This window comes from Rhipicephalus microplus, chromosome 7, assembly GCF_043290135.1.
Source record: "Rhipicephalus microplus isolate Deutch F79 chromosome 7, USDA_Rmic, whole genome shotgun sequence".
NCBI classification, from domain to species: domain Eukaryota; kingdom Metazoa; phylum Arthropoda; class Arachnida; order Ixodida; family Ixodidae; genus Rhipicephalus; species Rhipicephalus microplus.
In genome coordinates, this window is record NC_134706.1 from 122,923,958 (window position 1) to 122,938,747 (window position 14,790).

The following is a 14,790-nucleotide window of genomic DNA, read 5'->3' on the forward strand; positions in this document are numbered from 1 at the left end:
GAATGCGCACGTAGACCTCGAAAGTCAGGTTCACATTGCCCGGCATAAAAAACAGTACGCTGCGTTAGTTACCCTAGACATCGGTAAATCATACGATAGTGTCGAACATTCTGTGTTAATAAATGGTTTACGGTGCCATGGACTTCCTCCTTATTTTGTAGCATGGGTGACAGAATTTTTAAAGGAAAGGGAGTTTTACTGCGTTAATGATGTTTTTTTTTTCCTGCAAGCACAAGCAGACCCGAGGCATGCCACAGGGATCAGTACTTTCACCAGCATTATTCAACATCTTGATGTGTACTATTCCTATTCGATCAGGGGTGCAGACTTATGTTTATGAGGACGACATTGCTTTTTTTCGGTATGCCTGCTGACATACATTGCCTTTACGAAACTTTACAGTCGTACTTGAGTGAACTCGAGAAGTGGCTAGATGGACTGCAGTTAAGTCTTAGTACCAATAAGTGTGCTATTCTGGTTTGTCCGGTTAACGATCCGGTGAGAATATTTCTGACTTACAAGCTGCAAGATATCCCACAAGTGGAATTATTAAAATACCTCGGAGTAATATATAACGAACAACTAAACTGGCAAGCTCATATTAAATATATCACAACAAAAGAAGCATGGGCAATGGGTGTATTGCGCAGGCTGAGCAGCCACAGAGCGTGTATGAGAAGGAAAGCACTTTTGATGGTCTACAAAATGTACGTACGACCGGTATTGGAATTTGGCTGTGGAGGAAATAACTTTATTAAAAAAAAAAGCAGTAAGATGTGGAAGAATTGTCTCCTTCTTTTAGGTCGCAGCCATGAGTCCTTGAGCTCTGGCGGCATCCTCGGCTTGCCGAAGGACGTGGAGTTGCACTTCTGGGTCTGCGCTTAGCAGTGCAGTCTCCCACTGCCCTCCATAGCTGTATTTTTTACATTGCCCTGTCACTGAGGGGCAAGCCCACACTATATGATTAAGATCCGCCCTTCGATTGCAGAACTTACACAAATCTGAGTATATCTCTGGGTAGATGTAGTGAAAAGTTACCGGGTTCGGGAACGTGTTCGTTTGTAAGAGGCGTCATGCCGTCGCCTGCTGCTTGTTGAGCGAGGTATGTGTCCGGGGGCCCTTCCTAGCCTGTAGTATTTTGTGATCTCTTCATAACTAATCATGTGGTCCCTCTCCGCCCCCGGACTTCGCGCTGCGCCTGTTCGGCCGGCCAGTTCTTGAGCCAGGTCGTGCGCGATTTCGTTTCCGAGGAGTGAGCAGGTGCCCATACAATATGAACTACCCGCTCGTCGCAAAAGTTTGCCAGAATTCTTAGCGCTTCTGGTGAGATCCTTCCCTTGGCATAATTTTTAACAGTGGTTTTGGAGTCACTGATCACGATTTCGGCTTTTGTGGAGGCTATTGCTAGGGCTATAGCCGCCTCCTCCGCCACTTCTGCCCTATCTGTACGTACACTGCCACTGACGTTGGAATCCCTTTGAATATTTATAGCTACGATTACCATGCTTCGGCCATTCTCGTATTCTGCTGCATCTACAAAGACCACGTCCCGGGTGTTGCCGAACTTTTTATGTAGGCTTTTCGCCCTTTCTACCCTTCAAGCGCGGTGATGCTCAGGATGCTAATTTCTAGGTAATGGAGGCACCACGATATGCCCCCTTGCCTCCCGCGGAATGTCCTTTTTTACCCCATGTTGCACATTGTACGTGAGGCCAATTGTGTCCAAAATATGCCTGCCCGTGGGGCTCTGGGTTAACCGATCATACTGTGCTATCGTGTGTGCCTCTATTAGCTCTGCGAGCGTGTTATGTATCCCTAGAGCCAAGAACTTGTCATTCGACGTATTTAACGGTAGACCTATTGCTTGTTTATATGCTTTCCTAATGATGCAATCTATTTCACTCTGTTCAGCTGAGTGTAGTTTAAGATATGGGGCAACGTACACGATGCGGCTGACTACAAAAGTTTGGACTAATAGAACTAAACTATGTTCCTTCATACCATAGTTTTTGTTGGTTATTCGATTGATCAGCCTGCTTGTTTGGTGGACGCTGTTCTCTAATAGCCTAATAGTTTCTCCATTGTGCCCATTCTCAGATATACGGAGGCCAAGAACTCGTAGGTTCGCTACCGTGGGTATTTTACTTCCCCCCTGCAAAAATCGTGATGCCTGGCCTTTCCTGTATGCTTTTGCGTCCCCTACATGTGGGCCTAAGTTAGTATGAGGCACCAATTACCAGCGTGTTGGGTGCAGCGCAATTAATGCGGCTGATGTAGAGGGCGTAGCCAGTTCCCGACCCGTCAACTAGCGAAGCCGATCGGTTCCACGAAGGCGAACGCGGAAGACCCCGAGCACGGGAAAGAAAGGAGACTTCTTCGTTCGCACAGTCCACGAGCGGAGCCGTCAAGGTCGCCCCCGTTCGGGATTAGAAGGGGAAGCTTGTTCGGAAAAGCGTCTGGCAATAGGTAGTTCAGGCGCCACCGTCTGAGTTTAAGCCATTGTTGGCATGCACGCGTGCCGTTGAGAAAGACGCGGGGACGCGACCACTTGGCTGACCCAGAAATAGTGGTGGCAGGGAGACGAGCATTATCTCCCCCGCTGTTGTTAGGATGTCGGGGCGCCTCGCTGTCGCATGCACACCTGGTAAGCGCACGGAGCCCGACGGTGTACCCACCCCTCTTAAGGAGGCTTCTACGAAGCAACAATTAATGACAGAACTGACGGGGCTCGAGCGTGAGAACGGCTGCCGATGGAAGTCGGCCGCCCTTAAGAGGGGTGGGTACACCGTAGTCGGCCGACGGAGGCGGCACGGCCTGGCATGGGAGAGAGTGTCACACGCGCAGAACCTATCCCTTTGCGTGTTTTATTTGGTAACGTGGTTTTAAGCAATGTAGTACCTTTTATACCAACCAACCAACCAACCGACCGACCGACCGACCGACCGACCGACCGACCGACCGACCGACCGACCGACCGACCGACCGACCGACCGACCGACCGACCGACCGACCGACCGACCGACCGACCGACCGACCGACCGACCAACCAACCAACCAACCAACCAACCAACCAACCAACCCCTGCATTGGGTAAGCGCCATATGAGATGAGGAGAAGACAAAGAAGAAGAAGAGCTTTCGGAACGTTCTTTATATCAAAAGATACAGATATATGTCAATATGCTGGAGAGATGGCTAGGTGCACTTTGCATGACCTTAAATGTAAATAAGAGTGCAGTATTGATATTCCCGTCATCCGATTCCATCTCAATTTCAATATGCTATAAACGAGAGCCCATTCCGCGGGTGGAATCTCTTAAATATTTGGGAGTAATTTATAATGTCAACCTAAACTGGACTCCCCACATAGAAAGCATGGCATCTAAAGCACAACGCGCCTTAGGAATTCTTCGTAGACTGAGCAGCCGCCGATATGGTCTACAGAAGCACAATGGTGATGATCCATAAAGTGTATATGCGACCAATCCTAGAATTTGGGTGCGTATTGTTCTCAGGTAGCCCTGCTTATAAAATAAAGCCTCTGGTTATGCTGGAACGAAAAGCCTTGAGATTGTGTCTAGGACTTTCGAGGTTTGTAACAAACAATGTTTTGTATCAAGAAGCACGATTACCTACATTGCCTTGCCGTTTTCGTATCCTAACGGTTCAGACGTTTCTGAAGTTTTATAGCTATGCGCCAAGACGATCTGAATATGATTTTATAAATGAACCAGACAGCTTTTTTTCTTGCTCATTGGCCACGCTTTAGAACACCTCAAATTGCTTTTGTCCAGAAACAACTAGATAGGTTAAATGTAAAAATTCGAGATGTGATTGTGGCGCAAGTTACAAATCAAATTCTTAAGATAGAATTCGATGAGATTTTTCTCTCTAAGCCCAAATTACAATTCTATAGGGTCTTAAATAGCCGACTGCAGGATTATCTTGCACACGCAGAAACGAATAATATTATAGCCACAGATGCTTTAGTAACGGATGAAAAGACAGGTGTAGGTATACACTCCCATTCGCCTGACTGGTCTTTTTCATTAATATTACCGGACTTCACCCCAGTTTTTGAAGCTGAGCTGTTGGCAATAATTCTAGCACTGCGAAAGCTACCTTTGAATGCCGCTAATGCGATCATAATCACGGATTCCCTGTCAGTATGTACGTCGATTACGGCGTCAACAAAATCGATGGCCTTAAAGACGCTCCTTACGCTAGTTCCTCCTCAGCTGCAGCTACTGAAATTAGTATGGGTACCCGGTCATTGCGGCTTAGAAGTAAATGAAATTGCCGACTCTCTAGCAGGAGCAGCATTGGAAGGGCCAGTACTATCAGTCCTTCCCGAAGTGGCCACTATAACTGCGACAAGATACAGAAAGCTTGCGCTTAGTGCAGACGCTATATGGAAGCAATATTGTCAACACCAGAATTTACTCACTTAAGATTTGCATGGAAAATTCATTGGTGTCCTACAAGACAGTTGGAAACCTTAATAACCAGATTTCGATGTCGTGTCCGCCCGTTAAATTTCTATTCACATAGGGCTGGTCTGGCGATATCACCACTATGCAACTTTTGTTCAGAATTGGAAACAAAAGAGCACTATTTTTTATCATGTCGTCGATACAAATTTCTCAGGAAAATATTCTTAGTCCTCCCATTCGCTAGCCTGCATGGGGCTGAATTTCACTATAGAAAACATACTTTCCTTCGGTGCTTACGATCTGGGCTTCAGCCACGAGAACGTTTTCTATGCAGTTTGCAAGTACCTTCATGAAAGTAAAAGAATTAAGCTTTTAATTGCGTGATTATTATTCGTGCAAAAAAATTCCAACGAACACAAGAGCATTGTTTAACCATGCTGATTCTTATTCAAGATAATGAATAATGGTCTTATCTGAACGAGTGACAAACAACTATTGCACTCCTTTCATTCTGCCTAGGGTGTCTTCTTTTTTCTTTCTTTTTTCTGGTGGGTGGTTTTGATATTAAAAAAAAAATCTTTTTGAATTAAGTCATCGATTCCTGGCCGATCCCCCTGAGTGTGTACGAGCCATGGCATTGGAATCATCATCATCATCGGAACGTTCTAGCTCGAGCACTTGGATGCCACGTCAACCTGGCAGCCCTGTTGTTTGCGAAGGTGACGGATGTAGCCTCGTGAAGGTAAGGCTGCCTGCCCGCCTGAAGGATTGGCCAGTTATTATTTTGGTAATTCCGTATAGCATTCCTTAAAGTTCTTCCCTACTGATGAGCTTAGACGTTTTATTAATCGCGTTGTGGTTTCGTGTTAAGCCGTCGTTGGTTACATTGTGTGTAATACTAAGTTCTCTCGCCTTCTTTGGTTTTTTTTTTAGGCGACCACTTTGGTTTGTAATGCGCAGTTAAACGCGAGCAATACTGAAAGCTGCAGATGCATTAAACGCACTAGAAAATGATTCGACGAATTTTCTGCGGTGCTGGCGTTCCGTAGACATGTGGTTTTCATTTCTTTAGAGCATACTTACTCGGCGGAACAGTGACTATGGCGCTCGATCGGCTGCTGACCCGGAGGTCACATTTCGATGCGAGGCGAAACTGCAGAGGTCCGTGTACTCTGCCACGGCCGTTGGAGGAAAGAGGGCACGGTTACATCCAGCGGCCGTGACTGTGCGATGTTGGTTCCCGTTAAGACCACCAGATGGGCAAAATTTCCGGATCCCTTCGCGGTTTTAAGACGTAAAACTGCAGATAAGATGATATTTGTCGGAGCGCTGTAGAACGTGAGTTGCGACGTCTAGAACATGACGGTATAAGACGCCCGATTGCGTGGAGACAGCATCACAGCGGATGGGTGCTGAATTTCGCATGGTTTACGTTCCCTGGACTCCAGGGGACGTGGCAATTGTTACCCGGCGTTTGCCACGTGGCAAGACGTGGTAGCCAGGGGACGTGGCAAGTTACGCCACTGCATGCCGGTAAAATTGTGGTGGTGATGGTAGTGGTTAGAAGAGGAAGAATTAATGCGCCTAATTTCTGCAGCCCTATAGGGAACATGGCGCAGCACCTGCGGGAAAAGGGAACAGGAGAAAAGTGGACAGAAGAGAAAAATGTCAGGTAAGCAGTGGCGCAGATGTCTTCAGCATGAACAGCAGTTCCGCAGCAAGGATAAGGGTGGCAAGGGTCCCGTTCTCAGTGGTATGCGGCGATTTCCGCCTCGTCCAGTTTACTGCCACAGGGATATATGCTCCACTGTACGTGTTTGACTACATCAACGCAACTAAAAGATCACCGTGCTAGTGAACCATAACCTTCTCAGATCTTTAGTTTATAATTCGTAGCTATGTCCATCAGGAACAAGAGATGGCTTGACTGCTTGCTCAGCAACGATTTTTGTTTATTGGCAGTTTTATCTCTTAGCTAATTTGCCAGATTGGCTTTAATTTCATTTTAGTTTCATTTAAGTGTCCTGCCACCCGGTTCTTGGCACATCCCCCTCTGTGGGTGAGTGCCATCCATCTGAGGTCATCAGCATTAACTCCGCCAGGCTCCGAAGATGAGGACGAGATATGGAGAGCAGGTGCTCGAGGACTGTGGCAGGAAGGTCATGTTTACGGTAGGCGCCGCGGTGACCCTCGAGGGTGACGTGGGCGCAATACGTGCCCACTTGTGCGCACTGCTGACAACATGTGCGTGTACGTCTGGCAATCTCTAGTGCCTGCTAGTCTAACTATTATTATGCGAGGCCGTTTTCGAATTGAACTATTCAACCAACTGACCGAATGATCATCAGTGCACAATTTCCTCGAGTTTTTCTTGCCGAATGCATTTCGCGTCTTTCACCCGATGTGTAACCAGCGACGACATATCCAGCGGTAAGGACTTAACCAAATCGAGTCTCGCCTCCTGGGTAAGCCCATCGTCACAGTAAAGCTCAACTGCTTCTTTGGTGCGCTTATTAGGAGGCTGTTTTTTTGCACTAAGTGGCATTGCGGCATTCGCTCATCGTGATGCAAGCATACGTGCGTTAGGCTCCTGGAAAAGTTCTGAAAATTTATTTTTTCATCCTCTTGAGTTATGAAGTCAAAAACTCTTTAAATAGCGACATTCAATCGCTTACACGTTAGATTTTTGTAAACATTTGGCTGATCAATGTTTACGTTCACATTTCCCGCTGTTTGTGGGACAAGTGGATAAACGGATAAAGCCGTTCCCCTTTGATTGTGCTATGGCACACGCTCTCTGATCGAAGCTAGCGTAACTAGCGCTATAGCAACCACGACTTACTGTTATACTACTGTACTCCTGAGTCCTGACATGCCCAGCGAGCCCCTCTCCAGCGCCCATATCTAGGTTGTGCCTATCTCCGCTAGGGCCATAACCTACGACTGGCGCATGGTGCACGGCCGGGCTGCGAGTTTACCTCGCGGCTGGCACTGCCACTCCAGAGGTTCTATAAAACCTCCTTGGAGGTGATACGATAGTAAATTATAGTACACCGTAGTGATACTACTCGTTCATTTTGTTAAGGAGTGCGGGAAAGCCAGAAAAAAACACACACACTGCACGCTTGCTATCTCGAGGCTATAGGAGGGTTGCACAGGGGCGTGGCCCACGAGATGGCGCCAGCGTCGAAGAGGCAGCGCATCTATCTTTGTGGTTTCCCTCCCTGCCGCGGGCAGGCAGTCGCGGGCAAGTGTTCAGAACCGATGCAACATCATAGAGGCTCGATTTTGTAGTGAAAAACTTGGGTTTTCGCGACGTGCGCTATGAAGCTTTGTTTACGCAGCAGGAGACGAGCGCGCGCACTACGACCGCGATCGCTGCTTATCAGCGGTATCATTCAGGTAGGTGCGACGTGTTACTGATTTATCTGTGTTAGTAAACAGTCAGCGACGCAGTTCGTTCTCGTTTAGCCATGCTTTAAAGAGCTGAGCACATTAACGTCGATCAGTTACAATCGAGACTGTATGTGATTTCTGGGTGCGCAACTGCCCAACGCGCGTGATTGGACCCTGCAGCAAAGAGCATTTTTAATCGCAAGCGGCTTGGGCTCAACCACGAACGAACTATGCCAATTGTATCACCTCACATGCTCTTGCAAATGATGAAGCCCTTCCACACAAAGAATTCGGGAAACGACACCACCGCGATGAAAACAAAAAATTTGTCCAAACACTGAGCAAGAGGAACCATTCTTGTTTCCGACGACGACGTGGCGGCCGTCTCCGAGGTCTCTAACTCGATGCTGTTGGACTCATCCGCTAGTGACATAGTTGTGGGCGTCCATCAATTTACAGGCTTTAAGCTCGTCCCTTGTTGCAAAGCTTGTGCCGCCAACGAGGTGGTCCTTGATGTCCGTGAGCTTGATGCGGGAATAACACTTCACGTCCCACACAGCTTCATCGCTGCTGAAGTCGAACGGGTCGCTATCCGCTGCAAATGTGAACCTTATGTTCGTAGCGAAGTTTCGCCGGATTTCGGAAGTCACGCGCGTAAGCACTCAGTCGAATTTCAACACGTCGGTATCGTACGTAGCGGCACGCACACAACCTCTCACTGCCGCTCGCCGCTTCAAAAAGGGCGCGCTTAGACCACTGACATGGCGGTAGAGGCAAACGCCGCTAGCGCCTCAAGCGGAAGACACCATGACCTTTGAGATGACAACAAATGCAAGGTGCATAAAGTTTTATACAATAATATTGTATAAAAGTTTTATTCAATAATATTTATAAGAGTTTCTTAGTATTGTATTGTATGAAACTTTATAGCACGGTGTGTTTGCGCTTGCCATCTCGAAGGCCATAAAAAACCCCGCGAACCCGCCATCTGGGCGTGGTAACAACTAGCGTCATCTCCCGAGTGAAAACACTTCGCGTGCGTGCGTGTGTGTTTTTGTTCGCATTTCCGCCGCGCGGGGTAATTCAAAGCGCCGTCGGCGTCACATTGGCATAGGTCATGGAGGAAGAAAAAATCCTTCCTTCATGACATAGGTGCTGCACCGACGAACGCGATGCACCGACGAACGAGCTGACGAACTGTGACAGCGTGGCAATATGGTCCGGGACGGCAACAGGTATTCTCCACAGCTTCGTTTCGCGGCTGCCCTACTTTCGGTGCTGTGCTCGTTCTTGCATCCGCTGGACGTCGTACGGGCGGGGGTGCTTTTTTTCTTCTTCCCCCGCTCAAGGTGACTGGTGGAGTGCAGAGCGTGGCATGGCACCATGCATGGCGCTCCGTCTTTGGCTTCGGCTGTGACAGGTGCATTTACGCTGTGGAAACTTACAAGCGGCTGCGGTGGTTCGCTGTGAAGCATGAAATATGGCAGAATAGCGCCAAGTTGGGCTAGTCGGTTGACGTTAATTGCGTAATGGTGTAACTGTGCCAATGCAGGTAACAGAGAAAATGAAAAGCAGCTCGTGCGCATACTCGGTAACTCAACAAGTTGTGTGTCTGCGCACGAGCTGTCTATCAGTGTGTGCCGCCTTAACGCGGTTAAGTCATTTCAGGACGAAATGAATTGTCAGTCGATTCTGTGTTACCATAGCCCTATTAGGGGTAATATATGCAAGCTGGACCGCTTGAAACGAGTTAAATTTTCAGTAGGTGTAAAGGCCTGAATGTACAAAACTGGTGCGAAACATTGCATGTCTGGCCTCACGAAACAGTGCTGGCTTCAAACGAAAAAATGGGTTCGTAATTAATGCCTAGAAGCATGGAAATACCCCCGCCCACAATATTTTTGTATTACTACGCACAAACGAACCTAATTAAAAAGTAATTAGCCCTTGCTCCTCGAAAAAAAAATTTGGCTTTGCCATTGCATTGCATCGCTACTTTTTGCTGGAAACTGCAAAACCAGGAATATTTTAAAAGCATGCCTTGCATCTCCTGCATGATAGTGCGAGATTGTGCGTCACAGGCAGAATTTTCAAGTGGTCAAACCAGACCCTGATCTCGCCAATGGTCTGGCACCAACAGTGCTAGGACAAAACTTGTGGTCAGAGATTAGTTTTACCCATAGGCGTTAGGAGAGAGGTACAAGTGTGTGTGTGTGTGTGTTTGAACCTGCAAAATATTTTGCTTTCCATGTTATCTTGTATTGCCTAGATTGTGCTGAAATGGAATCTCATGTCAGGGTAGCGTAGTAGAAGCTAAAGTATAGCGATGCCAAGCTTGGTCACGGGTTCAATCCAGGACATATACTAACATTGTCACCAATCAGATTAGTAGATGTAGGCAACGTTATTAAGTAACAACTTTCAAGGTTCATGCCCACTGATTGAATTGTTCAATCTCTGATGTATTATAGTAATGTCATCAGTAGTCAGCCACGCAAGATTTAGGTAACGTTAAATTGTCGAATTCTGAAGTCCAGGATGTAATGACATCATCTCCATTCAGGTATGTGGAATTGGGTAATATTAAAGAGCAACTTTTGAGGTTCATGCCTAGGTTCGTGTGTCAAGGTTGATGCTCTTGTTGAACGTAAACAAATCCAGACAATTTTAGTCAGTGCTAGCTTTTTGCTACCTTGCGCATTGGGCACGATTTTCAATGACTCAAAACTATTAGTGAAGGAAATGTAAGCTCAGGGGTGATAGTGGTCTGCTTCGAAGCATGACATTGCACTTCCTACACCTGATATGCAGTGGAATTGCAGGTCGAATGCAGATACTCATGTTCAGCCCATTTGGTGCACTTTAATTAACTGCAACTTGTTGAAATTGACCATAAGGCCATCCCGTCGTTGTTTTAAAAAGTCTTTGATGCTATGCAGCATGCCTACCAAGTACCATCAGCTGAAGCTGCAACTCTGGTGGATCCCTCCGGACGGCAAAGAAGCTCATGACGAGTTCCTCGATGCCTATAGAACATTCTTCAAAGAGCAGACTCCGCTGGTGGATGCCGATGCGACATTTTTCTTCAGTGAAGTGTACCGTAAAGCAGTCAAGTACCTTCACGAGGAGGCTATATATCAAATCGACTGCACTATCGAGTGGCCTGGGGTTGTCTGGTTTGGCCCGGCAACAAAATATCTGCAGGTATGAGTTCATTGCCCCTTTTGTGACACAATAACACATTTACTTTATTTACGTCTCTGTCAGAATTTCTACGGTACACTTAAAACAGTATAGAAAGGTGGCCTAGTCGGTAGTTCGTATTCGTTCAGCGAACTGGGAGCGCTGGAACACGCAACAGATAGAGAAGAGCCACACAGCACGAGTGAGCGATCGGGCTGCGTGGCTCTTCTGCGTCTCTTGTGCATGTTTTCGCGCTCCCAGTTCGCTGAAAGAGCTTAAAACAGTACTACACTCAAATCTTGATGCAACAAACCCAGATATAACAAATATTTGGTTGTAACGAAGTAAATTAAAAAAAGTTGCAATAAATATAGTGTTAGGAATAGACCTTTATAACAAATTCTTTGATATAGCAAACTTATTTTCATGTAAGATGCAACTTTGTTATAATGAGGTTTGAATGTATTAACATCTCGTGTACTTTCGTAGTCATGGCTTCGATTTCTGCCGTAGCTCATTTGGTAAGAGCATCGAGCGCATAATCCGTACGTTGCAGGTTTGATTCCCACCAGCAGTAAGTTGTCTTTTCATCCACTTCACATCTGTTTCGCAATGGCAACATTACACTAGAGCTACGTGAATACCGAATTTCGGGTGCGAAGCAAATTCGAATGTTGAAGTGTGAATGCAAATAGAATTGAATGTTTTTAAATATTTCTTGAATATTTCTAAAATCTTTTTTGGATAGTTTGATGCAAAATTACAGGGAAGAAATTGAAAAGGATTCATAATTTGAATATTTTTCAAATCTTTTTCAAGTAGTTTGAATTGGAATTGCGAGAAAAAAAATTACAAAGGATGTCTAAGCTATTGCTTAGCATATATAGCAACATGAAAGTGTTTCTTTTCGCTAGGTTGATGAAGTGTTGGTGAGGTGGTATCCATAGTTGTCTTATCAAGAATGAGGCAACGCAGAGGCTGAATTGTATTTGTGTAGATGATTTGGTGCAACCAAAGTGTTACCAAGAACACTTTAGAACTGAAAGGCAGAGATGCTACTTCCTCATCCTCTCCTCCTCTTTCAACTTCAGTAAAAACTCAGCTGATGTGGCAGACGAAGAGTTGCTTCCTTCAAGTTAGAAGTTCCGAATCTGCCTCATCGACATACATGAACATTTGAATTCTTGGAGGCTGAAAATCTTTGGCATTCGATTTTTCAGACTTCCTGCCCAAATTTCAGGTCCAAAGCACAATTGAGCCCCCCCCCCTCACCTCTGCCATATCTATCATCCCCATGTTGGAAACGGCGTTTTCTTGAGTGAATACATTTGCGACTGTTACCAAGCCTAAAAGGCAGCTTCGCTGCAATGCGGTTCGGATGAGGTGAATCGTCTAAAAATCTGAAAGGGCTCCTTTCAATGGGACGGCTGTATTGGTCTTGGAAAAGTTCAACCGTAGCTCAGGCTAAAGGCAGTTTTGCCGCAATATGAGAATGTAATGAGGTGAAGCATATTAAAGGTTCGAAGAATTAAGTTTCAGTCGGACAATGACTCCATTTGTCTTTGGGAAGTTTGAATAGTAAAAATTCCAGTTTGAATCCAATAACAAGCACTATTCATAAATCACTAGAAACTTCGAGTATTCACACACCCCTACTTAAAACAGTACAGTTAACATGCCCTGTAATTTTCTTGGCTTTATTACATGCTGGTTTTCATTGACCTTGATCATGTGAGTGACTTGACAGTGTTCATATGATGTTGTTTCACAGCCGGTATTGACTAGTATTGTTTGTCGAAATTTGCCAGAGATGAAGGTACACTGCAAATGTGTTTGCATATATATTAGCCTCTGTTCTTCAGTAATTTCATTTGTACTGTGGCTCGGCCCTTAAAGGGGCCCTGCAACACTTCTTCAAGTGCGCCTGTGACATTGAGCACTTATCTCTCTTTTCTTTTTCTTTGAATGTGTAGCTTTTCTGTGTGATCGCACGCGCGTGCATGGACAAGTCGCAGCCTCCCGTGGTGGGCCTGGTTAACGACCGAGCGCGCCGTGCTCAAATCGGCCAATGGCTGATACAATGGCTGTGATGAGTAGTTTTTCTTTAGCTTGTTCCGTCATTTGTCAAAACAAGAGGAAGCAATCTTCATCTGACTCTGAGAAATTATTGTGAATTCCAGGCCGCGTGCTGCGCTATAGTTTTAGGCTCACGTGTTCTCAGGAGCGTCGACTACTGATCGGCAGCATTGTCTGACCGTGCTCAAAAAGTGTTGCAGGGCCCCTTTAGGTGTGGTGACAAATGCAAAACCAACGTTGCAGCGTAAAAGTACTTCTCATATGTACTACGAAATTCTTTGTAGGTACAGTACTGCTTCCAGGTAAATAAGTACAATAGGTGATACAATAATGCTTTTAGATAATGGGTGCTTGGTAGAAAAGTGTTTCTAGTTGTGCAAAGGTCTGCATCATATATTTCAATTCGGGGTGCACATTATAAAAAAAACTCGATATCCCAACATTAAAAGAGACCAAAAACAAGTTTTTGTGACACCTGTTTCTTTCGCGCCACGGAATGCTTGCCAGGCGGAGTGTTTAGTCATGGAGTGGTAACGTGAAAAACTGCACGAAACATTTAGAATCAAGTTTTAATCTGTGGCGACTCTAAATTATATTCGCACAACAGATGCTGGAAATTATGGAAGCTAAGATGGATAAGTTTGTATTTTTGTGTAGTAATTTGCTACACATGTGTGTACTCTGCACACATGAGCCGTAGCTCGACCTGTTGCTCTAGTTACCATGAAGGCAGCGCGAGTTCGGAGTGTGTTCTGCCTTGTAAGGAGCTCAGAATGAAGCAAGGATGGATAATAGTATACAATAATTTTGAGCACTAACTGTGGTGTGCTCGAAAGTATCGGACTAACTAAAGCAATGTGAATGACTCTGCAATCCAGCTTCGAGGCTCTTCCGCTAAGCTACGCGACATGTGGGCTTTTTGCGACCTTTAAACTGGATTTGAAGATATATATTCTACATGGATCGTGAAAAGAATGCCCGAATCTGCCGCTGTTATTCACGGTCTTTCCATTCCCACCAGGATTTAAATTCGCATTCTGGCCTGCTGTCCAGCCTTTCAAAACCCGAAAAATGTACTGGCCTTTTTTCTTTCCAGCTTGGTCATGCGTGGTGCAGTGCCAGTCGCGACAAGGCCCGCGAGAAGGCTCTTTTTCAGTGGCTGGTCCCCAGTCCCCTGGAGGCCTTCCAGCTGGCCTCGCACCCGTTTGACCGCGATGTGAAGCTGTCGTCGATCTCGTTTGGCACGCTGGTGCAGTTGGGCGTGTTCGTGCAGCACAAGCTGTTTTCCTCGTCCATCATCGACGACCACCGCGACTACTGGATCAACGCGACATTCCATCATGACCAGCGCGTGCTGCATGTTGATCTGCACCTCAACCACCGCGGGGCCTGTGCAGGGCTGATCGCAGAGTACCGGTTTATCGTCCCATACCTAAACATCACAAAGGTGTGTACACACTCCCAGTGGCATTGCACTGCTATGCATTAGGCCGCGAATTACTCCGGCCTGCTTGTTTTATCTAGATACGATGCTGAAATGCACGGTGAATCAGGTGGAGTAGGATATGAATATACATAATGCATACAAATGATACAAGATATCATAAATGAGGAAGTAAATTCGGAATAAATTTTTTGCCAGCATCACTGTATCACTTTTCCATGTTGGCAAGTTATCTTGTGTTCTTCTCTTTAAACATGAC

General features: G+C 46.0%; 1 protein-coding gene across 4 annotated transcripts in view; it reads left to right on the forward strand.

Annotated features, from left to right (window-relative positions):
- The first annotated feature begins 5,078 nt into the window (after positions 1–5,078).
- Positions 5,079–14,790, forward strand: part of LOC119179556 (uncharacterized) — an 87,634-nt gene continuing 77,922 nt past the window's right edge. For 2 of the 4 annotated variants that reach the window (XM_075869623.1, XM_075869626.1), the window contains exons 1-3: positions 5,964–6,104; positions 10,768–11,032; positions 14,184–14,534. In XM_075869623.1, the coding sequence (XP_075725738.1) occupies positions 5,983–6,104; positions 10,768–11,032; positions 14,184–14,534 (738 nt within the window). In that variant the 5' untranslated portion in view covers positions 5,964–5,982. Of the gene's footprint in view, positions 5,175–5,963; positions 6,105–8,809; positions 9,064–10,767; positions 11,033–14,183; positions 14,535–14,790 lie in introns of those variants that run through there. The other 2 variants (XM_075869624.1, XM_075869625.1) reach the window with 2 other exon arrangements.